At 45.4% G+C, this 11,598-nt stretch overlaps 1 protein-coding gene across 1 annotated transcript; it reads left to right on the top strand.

The window, feature by feature from the left end:
* Positions 1-368: 368 nt before the first annotated feature.
* Positions 369-11,361, top strand: cldn7a (claudin 7a). Its single transcript, XM_064325596.1, has 4 exons — positions 369-913; positions 7,588-7,752; positions 8,051-8,135; positions 8,444-11,361. Exons 1-4 carry the CDS (start codon positions 691-693, stop codon positions 8,604-8,606), a joined length of 636 nt encoding a protein of 211 aa, XP_064181666.1. The 5' UTR covers positions 369-690; the 3' UTR covers positions 8,607-11,361.
* The last annotated feature ends 237 nt before the right edge of the window (positions 11,362-11,598 follow it).

Raw genomic sequence — 11,598 nt, 5'->3', positions numbered from 1 at the left:
AAAAAAAGACGTTATGTGATGCCAAGGGCAGAAAGTTGGATAGAGACACTTGGCAGTTAAAGGTTGGCAGTTTAATAGGTGGCTATCATGCAGGGATGGCCTGGGAAAGTGGATCCGCTATGTAGGCGTTTTGTGTGCCCGAGCAAATAGTCACCATCGTCAGTCCGAAAAAAAAAGAACGTTCGCGTACATTTAAAAAGAGCAGCGTCAGTTGAAGCCCACTTCGTCTCGGAAATAGATGGCCGATACAGTGCGTGACGTAACGATACTACAGCAGTTAAAACGAGCTTGAAAGGAAAGGAGACTGCGCGCGACCCCTCCCCCCGCCCCCCCTTCACTGGGATTTAAAACGCTCGCCCCCGAGGGTTTCTCATTACATATTCAAGGTGCGGCTTTGCCAAACAGGTGAAGCAGATCCGGAGATCTTACACGAAATACTTTGTAGAGGAAAATATAACGGAGTAGTTGTTCTGTTATTTACTGAATTGTAAGCATACTGGACTGTCCTTTTTGTACCCTCCAAGATAACTTGAAGATAAAATATAAAAAGAAAGGAAATCGATTTTTTTTCCCGGCAACAGGTGTAGCGAGAGAACTTTGGGATAAAAGACTCTTTGTGAAGACCCTTGGTGCTACCTAGCAAAATACCTTTTATTTTTTTTACACGTATTTAAATTTTTTGTTTTAAAGATGGCCAACTCCGGGCTTCAACTTTTAGGTTTTGCTCTCTCGCTCATCGGGGTCATTGGACTGATTATCGGCACTATCCTTCCCCAGTGGAAGATGTCGGCTTACATAGGAGACAACATTATCACGGCAGTGGCAATGTACCAGGGGCTATGGATGTCGTGCGCTTTTCAGAGTACCGGACAGATGCAGTGCAAAGTCTACGACTCCATTCTGCAGCTGGACAGTAAGTCGCATTTTCAGAGCTAAACAAGAGCCTGTGCATAGTCGCCGTTCCTGTTGTATCTGTGTCCTTTGCTTGTCCACTTGCCCGTTTAGCTTTGCAATTATTCGGCACTGTTTGTTCGGGTTAACGAGATCACTGCACCCCGCTGCGTATTGGGGTGCAAATGCTTGTCATGTTTTAAACGGCTTTTTAAAAAATGATTTAATTATTTTTTTAAACTTGTCTTTCCGGATTTTCCTGATATTTGGAATTTGTCCTCAGCTTAAAGTTGCCTTGAAGTAGGCTAATGGACACGTGCGTCTCACGTAAAGGTCGAAAAATGGTGGGGGTGATCGGGACCCGTACACCTGTACATTACGTTTTACCTGGCCTCTGATATGTAGCGTTGCCTGCTGCGTCGAACTCACCACATTGAGTGGTAATCTGAGATGGGGTATTTTAATGCTGATTGCGTTGGCGCTAGTTTACCTCAACCGCATGTTTACGCAAACACGCTATTGCGGAACAATGAGCATATCTCAGGAACAATAGATATTGACTGAAGTAATCAGTGGTTTCTTTCTCGTAAATATCCATCCCCAACCCCCCCGGGTTCTGAGAGGGTTCGAAGAAGAATTCGCCTCACCTTTATAATTTATGTGCGTCATAGTATGGCAGCAGTATAAGGACTGTGACAGTACACAGGTGGAACAACTTCCTTGTACCCTTAACTAAGATGCTCAACTTAAAATACTGAAGCAAATAACCTACTATTTCAATAGGTAATGTGTTTTATTTTACACATAATAAAGGTGGGGAGGGATAAGTGTTCTTCCAAAAAACAAAACAAAAACCCCTGAGGCAACACATAGCTGGAATAGTAAAGCAGACTTAAGGCTCGAAAGAGATTGAGTTAGGAGTGTTTGGTTCAAACAAAAAAACGCACGCCTTCCGTTTTATTTTCTCCTGCTGGAGCCCAACACACTCACCGAGGCATACACACACACACACTTTAAAGTATTCATCCCCTTAAGCCATGTTTAAACTGTCTTTTTTATTGTTATCTATTGCATAGTTAATAGAACTGATTTTTCTCACGTTAATAATGCAGTAGAAACTATAAATAGGCATTGTCTGTTTGTCGAATTGAAGTCTCATTTGAAGTGATGGTTTGAATTTTTAAATTTTTAAAGCAAAACCCCAGTGACTGTGACCTGTCTTCTAGAATCTATTCCTCGGTTTAAATTGAATGGCAAGGGCATTTGTGAATTTATTTGACCTCTACAGTAACGTGTAAGACATAATGGCATATTGAGCTGTTAGCCTCTGAATCCCTGCCAGGTGCTGGGCTGAGAGCTACACTGATGGCTGCCTTTGTGTGCATCTCTGTGACTTTGGGGAAAACACCTGATGCAATTTTCCCAGAATGCAACGTTCCCAGAAGCCTCCAACCCCCCTCCCCAGTTGATTTGTGTGAAGTTAGCATGCTACGGTTGCCACGGAAATGATTAGACAGGTTCCACTGGGTGCGCTCTGTGCTAGGCCACGCCCCCTCGGAACACTGCGGGGGGGGGGGGGGCGGGGGCGGGGTGGCGGGAACGTTGGCGTTGCCAAAACGCACGCACCGAGGAGCGGCGGTGGTGTTTAGTAAGCACACCTGCGATGTTTGGGGTCAGGTGTCTGTGCGCCGGTCGGGGAGAGTCGACTGAAACCAGCCGACCTGCCTTTCGGTCACGGAAATCTCAGGTTGCATTCCTCCCCCTCAAACCCCACCCCCCCCCGCTCCCCCCTCCCCTTGCTCCTCCCCCCCTACACCACTGAGCACAGGTCAGTTCTCTCTCTGCTACCAATGAGGCATCGATTTGGAATGCAAACTCATTGAAGGAAACAGATTTTTTAAAAAAAATTTTACTGAATGGTCTGTTTTTAAGAACCACCTGTAGGCGTCAGCTCTGAGTGTTTTATCGGACCCTGATTGCACCCGTTTCACGAAGACTATGTACTGCATGTCCCACAGGGCTGTGTCCTGAATATCAGGCTACCAACCCAGCCTGCAGCCTGGTGCCCTCATCTTGCCAGGGGCATGTTCAAGAAGCAAATGCTATGTTTAACTCTAAACAGCTTGGGGGAAAAAAAAAATGAGCGGCAATCTTTGAAGCACGTTTGGTCCTGTTTGTAGGCCCGTGTTGGGGGTGCAGCAGGCAATGCGTTTGAGCCTCACTGTACACAGTCGGCTTATCAGCAGCCATAGTAACGGCTCTCTCCAACGAGACGTTCCATACAGCAACATTTGGAGGCAAGCCAGGAGATCGGATCTGTTTCTTTGATGGGGAACCTTCCTTTATGACATCACAATGATCGCGGCTGTGTGCCCTGTTCAAGCCCACTGATTTCATTTTCTAAGAGGACACCTTGCTTTTAAAAAAAATTTTTTGTTTAAATTTGAAAGAAGAAATTTTGCAGTATGTGTCTGGGTTAAACAGTGTGGGTCTGGGGGGGGGGGGGGGATCTCAACTGTGTGCAAGCATCCCCCACTGCAGAGTTATAGTCCACACATATTTTGGATTCATATGCTTGGCAGGCTGCTTTCTGTAGGTGACTTAGATCCTGATTATTATTATTATCGTTATTATTATTATTATTATTATTATTATTATTATTATTATTTATTTTAATATATTTTTAGCACTGCCAGCCACAGCCTGCACTGGCACAGTTCATTTTCAGTATCAGAGACTATGGGACGTACGTATGTCCTGCAGTAAGACCTTAACAAAATGAGACACCCAGCCAAGGGATTAATGTTTTTATTGATATTATCCATTGTAGAAATATTGTTTGTCCTCCAAACGAATCAGTGTCCACACAGACAGCTCAAAGCGTTATGTCTCTGCCATGACCTTTTCACAAGCTGTTTGTAGTATTTGGCTGTGATTTTTTTTAAACGAGAAATTATCCAGTCAAATGAGTTTATTTTGGAGTGTATCAAATCTTTCTTAATATTGTATTGGTATTATCTATAAACACTGTGTGTCTCTACTGTAGAAACTCGGGGAAGAGTACCTTGGTTGCAGATATGACTGCTGTACTCCTGAACTTAAACTCTAAGCTGAAGTTCTGCTTGTTTGCCAGTAACTCACACGCCTGCCCTACTTGCCAAAACCGGACACGGCACTTGTCACTCTGTACAATGAGGGTTAGGTTTCCGGCTGCCTGGTTTGAGCCATGGGAGATTCCGGCAAGGAATATTTATAATTGGGTTGATTCCTGTTCTAATTAGCACTGGTATGTGTGGAATGCTTTTAGTCGTTTACACTGACTCATATGAGGTGTGACTAAGTTTGTGAATGATTCTGAGTAAGAGGATGTGTGACTGAGTGAGGGGGTGAGCATGGCTAAGTTTGTGAGTGATTCTGAGTGAGAGGGTGACTGTGACTGTGTGGGTCAGTGATTCTGAGTGAGAGTGACTAAGTTTTGAGTGTGACTGAGTGAGTGAGAGGGTGAATATGGGGTACATTACTTTGAAATGCCCCTCCTGAAAAGACTTGTTTTATACCTAGACTGAGAACGCTTCCAGAGTGCTTGTGCCTGTGCATCTTCTAACTCCTCTTCCTCATTCAGTCCACTGTGGTTGTCTCTCCAGGTCGATCTACTTGTTTTTGTCTCGTGCACCCTTGAGTCTGGTTCTTTCCAAGGTTTCTGTTGCCTTAGGCTTGCTTCTGTGGGAGCTCAGGCCAGGGTTGTCTGTGAAGCGTATTGCGACAAGTGTTTATGAAATATGCTGTATAAATAATTTGATTTGACGTGACTGAGTGTGTGTGTGTGTGTGTGTGTGTTGTGGTGGGTTGTGTGGTTTGTTGTGTGTGTGTGGGTGTGTGTGTGTGTGTGTGTGAGGTGTTGTGGTGTGTTTGTGTGTGTGTGTGTTTGTGGTGTTTTGTGTTGTGGTGTGTTGTGTGTTGTTGTGTTGTGTTTGTGTTGTGTGGTGGGTGGTGTGGGTGTTGGGTTGTGTGTGTTTGTTTGGTGTGTGTGTGTGTGTGTAGATGGTGAGGATTGAAAGGTTGTGGGCTGGAACTCCAGTTGGCACAGGCAGTGTGCCTTTGAACAAGGTGTCTTTCCACTAAACCACAGCGTACAGCAGGCAGGGATGACCAGGAGCCCTCATGCTGCAGTACAGGCAGGCAGCCGACCGCTATAACAGCATATCAGTGTTTGTGTTACTTATCAGCGCCCCTGATAAACATTAATTGTTTTTTTTTTGCTTTATCTCGGTGTCAATATTACTTACAAGATTGTGAACTGGATTTTTTATTTTTTTTACAAATGAATTTGTTTATACAGTGCTTAGGATCCTTTCGGGGATTTACCGCTGTGTTGTTCAAAAAGGGATGTCACGAGTTATGCTTCGCTACCAGATAAATTTTAATAGTACCATGGTTTTTTTTTATTTTTATTTTTTTAGTGTTTATGAAAGGTGCAAAAATGAGGTCTCTGCTGTGGTGAGTACATCCACAGAACCCCCCGATATGTTTTAAAATATTCTGTAAATGTCAATTTGACTACGGGTAGGAAGTGAGCCTCGGGCAGGTTGTCATGAACTACAATGACAGCAAAAAACGACAAAATAACGCAATGCTTTTTATTAACACTTTTATGGTGTTAATATGTTACGGACATTCTAATATGTGATTAGAATGTTCGTAACTGAACGTTCCAATGGTGATGTCACAGTCACTACTGGCAAATGGAACCAGAGTTCTAGAACCCTGACTTAGAGTTTTGAAAAAACATTACAAAGAACATTACTCATCAGAAATGACAAGTATTGCATGCTGGGAATGCAGAGGTGTGGAGGCAGTCGTTTAGAAGGGGGCAGCGTTTGAGCTCTGGTGGTAAGCTCACCCTGCGCGGGGAGACGTTTTGGCAGTTGGTCGAGCGAACGGGGCGCCGGCGCGGACTCCGGCATCTGCTCCAGTGGTTGCCCGGCCTCCGCGCCGACGGCAGCGTCTTTGTGCCCGCTGACGGATGGGCCTCCGCGGTGCCAGGGCCTCTTCGTCTCCGCCCGCGAGGCATGGCGGGTTACCGCGGCAACGGAAGCAAGCCTGTGTGCGTGTGACCGACTTGCCTGCCCCCCCCCCCCCCCCCTCGTCCAGTTAGGGGACGGGAACCGGTCACACCCCCACCCCAGCGGTGCGAAATGCGACTCCAAAATGTCCCGGCAACTGCCTACCAGCTTGCGTGCTTTACAGTCCGACCAGTACTTCCAGCTAACAATGGGGGCGGGGGAAGGCGGCCAAAAAATCCCTTTTCGGAAAGCTTCCGGTTCAAACCAGTTTGGACCGCACGGCACCTGACTTGGAAGGTGAAAAGTTGAGTGGGAGCTGGAGAGAACAGCAGGTTTTTTTTTTCTCTGGTTGAGAGAACAGGCCCCTTTTTGGAATTCACGGTCAATGAGCTTTTTGTGTTCGAATGCTACAGGAGGAATCATTCTCTCCTCCTCCTTCACCTCCTCCTCCTGTGGGCTGTGGAGCTTTGTGAGCACCGGAACATGCTGGCACAGACCGGTTCCTTAGTCCCCCAACCCCCCCCCCCCCCCCCCGTGCTTCCCCCGGTCACAGATTCCCCCTTTTATGGGGAGGAGAAGGGGCGGGGGGGGGGGAGGTGATAAATTGAAATCCCTCCACTGCACTTTCAGTGACTCCTTTCACAAAAGAACAGATGAAGCTGCTTTTTTTTTTTTTTTTTCTCTTCATTCCAGGATTCGCAAAATAAAATACCCTCCCTGACAAAGACCTTTCATTTAACCAAAAGACCTTTCATGTCTGCTAGGCGTAGTCTGTAAATTCCTGGTTCAGTTGGCAAATAAAGGTAAATCCGCTGCGCTTTGAAAGGCTTCTGTTGACCCTGATCGTTTATCACGATTCACATGCTGTTTGCAGAGTTCCTCTTCAATTTCTAGGCCCAGATTTTTAAGGTTTTTCTTTGTGGTTTAGTGTGTCATCACACACTGAAGAAGGTGTTTGCCAAAAAACCTCTGTGTTCCCCTGCTTCTATGGGCCTAAATCAATAACACTGCTGTATAAGCAACTTCATGCAGCCTTATTGTGTGCAAACTATTTGTTTTGTACTATATAATCCATTGGTTTAACACCATTCTACTCTAAGCGGTTGAGTATGATGGTATCAATTTTCTTGAGATGGAAGACAAACGTGCTCCAGTCGTCCTGTGTTTACCAAATTTGTGTCCCTGTGGTCTGGGTGTACATGTCCCTGATCTATGCATTACAGTTTTGTGTGACTGTCCCAAATCTTGTATGTGCCTCTGGTTTTTTAGTGTGTGTTGTGTGTTTCTGTGTGTGAAGCGTGTGTGTACACACGTTCGCATGTGCATTTGCCTCTGGTCTGCATGTGCATTCCTGTGCAGGTGACTCCATCAGGGAGATTTTTTGAGTTTGACAGATGTTGAAAGCTCAAGGAGAACCGTGTTAAACTAACCTTTTTCAACTAACTTCTCTCTGCTTCTCTCTCTCCTCCCTCCCCTCTTCTCCTTCCTTCTCTCTCTTCCTCCCTCCTTCCTTCTCTCCTTCCTTTCCTTCTCTCCCTCCCTCACTCTCTCCTTCCCTTCCTCCATCCCTCCCTCCCTTCGTCCTTCTCTCCTTCCTTCTCTCCCTCCCTCCCTCTCTCCCTCTCTCCCTCAGGTGCTCTCCAGGCGACCCGGGCCCTGATGATTGTGGGCATCATCGTGTCGGTGGCGGGGCTGGGCGTGGCGTGCATGGGCATGAAGTGCACCAACTGCGGGGGCGACGACAGAGTGCGCAAGTCCCGCATCGCCATGACGGGGGGCATCGTCCTCCTGGTGGGGGGTGAGTTTGTACTGCCATGGGGGGGGGGGGGATGGTTGGGGGGTTGTTTTTATTTTGTGTCTATAATTCTGTTATGTCCTTTATGTACAATGGAAAAAGCTGATTTTGAAAAGGACTTTAAGTTCATTGTGGGTGCACACATCTGAGATTACCCATCAGTTCCTCTTAATAAACCGTAGAGAGGTAGATTACACGGTAATGGCATTAGCTGTAGCTCTGGCTGTCCCGTGCCAGTTCTCTGAATAAAATGGCTTCCTTTTTTGTAAACCCCAGTTAATCTCACCCCTGTCCTCCCCAGCTCTGTGTGCGATAGTGGCCTGCTCCTGGTTTGCCCACGACGTCATCAGAGCGTTCTACAACCCCTTCACGCCCGTCAACACAAAGTAAGTCCCCCCCCCGCCCCCCCTCTTCAACTGCTTGCTTTTCCTGTAAAGAGCCTGTAAGAGTGTCTCTGTCAACAGCACTGTTCAGATAAAACTGAATTCCAACTGAACCCCTATAACCCCTGCATTGCCCTCCACCTCACCCAATTATTATTATTATAATGTGATGAACACGCTTCCTGTTTGTGAGCCAGCCAGAGAATTCCTTTGAGGGGTGGAGTTTTGATCCTGTAGGAGTTTATCAGTTTTGTCCTCACCCCTCTGCCCCTCCTCCTCTCCCCCCCCCCCCCCCTTCTCTTTCCCCGCAGGTTTGAGTTCGGGGCGGCCATCTTCATCGCCTGGGCCGGCTCGTTCCTGGACGTGCTGGGGGGGGCCATGCTGGCCGCCTCCTGCCCCAGGAGCAAGCAGGTGTCCAAATACCCTGCCGTGGCTAGCAACCGACCCCCCAGCAGTGCCAAGGAGTACGTCTGAGCGAGCCCCCCTCCCTCCATACCCACCCCCCCGCTGGTCTCCCCTTCGTCGGCATGCCGACGGGGAAAAAACACCGCCTTCATGAATGGGGGTTATCTGTGAAACATTTGGTCCCCAATTTGGTCTGTTTTTGATTCAGAGTATGCTGTCGATCTCTCTCTTCCATGAAGGCATTTATTTTATTTCATATTTTTTATTTTTCATGTGACGATCACACTGGTCCTGATTTTTCATTTTTGGGGTACATTACTTTGAAACGCCCCTCCTGAAGGACTTGTTTTATACCTAGACTGAGAATGCTTCCCGAGTGCTTGTGTCTGCATCTTCGAACTCCTCTTCCTCATTCAGTCCACTTTGGTCGTCTCTCCAGGTCAATCTTCTTGCTTTTTCTCTCGTACACCTCTTCTCTTCACCCATCCCCTCTTTCCTTTCTCCTCTCCGGCCCCTCTGTACCTCCCTCTCTTCTCTTTCTTCAGTTTAACCCTCCTTCACTCATCTTTTGGGACGATTCCTCTACACACATTCCATGTTAATAATTATACCCTTTTTTTTAGCATTTGTTTGCATCATGATTCCGACGTGCTGACGTTACCCCCGCTAATGGGAGAAATGGCCCATTTTCAGTTTTGGGTTTAAAATGTTGGGGGGCCCAGCCAGGGGGTTGGGGGGGGTGCAGTTTCTAATCTCAGGGTGGAGTTGAGAGGGAGTAACTAACTCATCAGGGCATTTGCGTTCGTACGCCCCTGATTGGCTGTGTCCAGAGGGCAGCGTGTCACTAATGCACCAGTGTGACGACTGCACTGTGAATCTGCAGCGCTGAGCTCGTCCAATCACAGGGCATCTTTCACGCTGTTCATCCGTAATTGGTTGGCTTCTTTGCCACACATTTCTATACCCACCCAAGTCGAGAGAAATTACATGATTTTGTTTGTGATTATCAATCATATTTTTTTGTTTTAAAAAAGTGAATGTAATTTTCCTTTCAAACAACTGTTCTTCCCCCTCCCCTGCCAACAAATAATGTGTAACCAACATCATAGCCATGAAGTAGAAGTGAGTACAGCTTCTGAGTGTGTGCCCCTGTCTCCACCATCTGTTACTCATGGGGTCAGTGTTGATCCAATGGGAGTAATGTTCTTGTACTGTAGTTGCACAATCCTTGGTCCCCCCCCCCCCCTTTTGACTTAAGTAGACCTTTGTCCTCAGACACACATTGTGCCTTTGTCCTGTATTTCACGTTGGAATGCCGATCTGAGATTTTTAAATTATTTTTTAAAACACTGGAAAACAATTTAATTCTGCATCTCTTCCCCCCCCTTTTTAAAAAAATGTTTGTACCATAATGGCTGAAGAGCTAAGGTGGGAGTTTTAATGTTTTAATGTAAAAGTTCAGATCAACTCCTTCCAATGTGTCGTAGCACCATTTTTTGCTGACTTTTATTTGCAAAAATGTTTTTAATAATAAAACTATGAAATGCCACATTTGCTTGAAACCGTTTTGTTTTATATTTAAGGGAGCCTTGTACGTGACATTAAATTCACTACATGATTACAAAGGTGTGTGTGTAAGCTGGTGATTTCTTTTTCCCCCGCCCAAAAATGGACACGAGTGTCAAAACGAATGCAATTTTAATCAAACCCATTTTAGAACCATTCCAATACAACAACGCAGTCATTACAGAAAGTAACATTGCATGCATATACAGAAAGCGAATTCATATCCCTGTGAATCTGCTGCCATCTGTCGACTGGTTTCAAAATTACGCTGTTCACAGCAAGACAGAAACAGCATACTTTCAGTCAAGATTCAGGTGACGAGAAATGGCATCAAAATATTTTCAGTTGGTAAAAAACCCAATACAATCTAACCCATTACTTGAACATTGACTGTGTGATCTGTCTGTGTGATTAAAGATATGTTCTCCATCCGTTGCAATATTTTATTAAATCCATGCAGTTTTGGGCCGTGTCCAAAACTGCGTACTTGCTTACTATTGAGTATACAAGTTGTAAAACTTGCGTGAAACGTGTAGCCTATACTCAATAGCAAGCAAGTAAGCTGTTTCGGAAACGTCGATTGTCTCCAAACACCCTCGTGATATGTCTTTTTTTTTTCAGCGTCAACTTAAATTGCAAACTGAGGAGCTGCACAGTGTAACCGACTTAATGAGCATGTCACCAGATGTAGATATTTATAGCGATTAGGAGACATAAGTAGCGTACACAAGACGTTCAATATTTTTCTTTAAATTTTCCAACAAAAGCGAACATGCAGTATATGTGTATCACTGGAGAAATGCACAAAATATACCTTTGGATAACGCAGTCCTGCTTCTGATGACTGTCTATATTAACGTTTTGAGGTTCACCAAGCGAGTTTTTCTTTTTTTTTTTGCAATGCAGGATTGGCAACAATTTATGGGGCGCGTAAACCAGCGCACATCGACTGCAGTGAACATGAACGTATGTTCGTCTCTAAAATGCATGCACGTGCGGTACAAACCGCAAGTTGTAATCAATGTACTTCTTCCCACCTCCACAGAGGTACGACCCGTAAACACGAATGCTTGGTTTAAGCTCTGATTTGGCCAACTTGCACAGCTACTGTAAAATGTATATTGTGTATATTATACCTTAAATATGGTAAATAAATATTTTACACAAGCTTAAATGTCATTTTTTTTTTTTAAAGAATAAGTGTTACCGTAAAGATACAACAGGCTATACTCGCGCACAGTGAGCCTTATAAAGGAAATAAATATATATATAAATGGTTAGAAAAACCTTACGGTCCTTTTATAATCAAATTAGCTCTTTACCCATGTAAACGTACACGTTCTGGACCAAAATATCCCAACAGGTTTACTAGCTAATGTCTCCGAACGAAGTTATTTAAGTGTAGCTTTTCGCGTATCTTCATCACCGCACACAGACGTGTCTCATCAGCTATGAGCTGCGCGTGCTGAGATCGAGCCACTCAGGACATTTACGT

Source organism: Anguilla rostrata, chromosome 3, assembly GCF_018555375.3.
Source record: "Anguilla rostrata isolate EN2019 chromosome 3, ASM1855537v3, whole genome shotgun sequence".
Classification (NCBI taxonomy): domain Eukaryota; kingdom Metazoa; phylum Chordata; class Actinopteri; order Anguilliformes; family Anguillidae; genus Anguilla; species Anguilla rostrata.
Note: the sequence above shows the minus strand (reverse complement) of the source record. Positions and strands in the feature narration are given on the sequence as shown.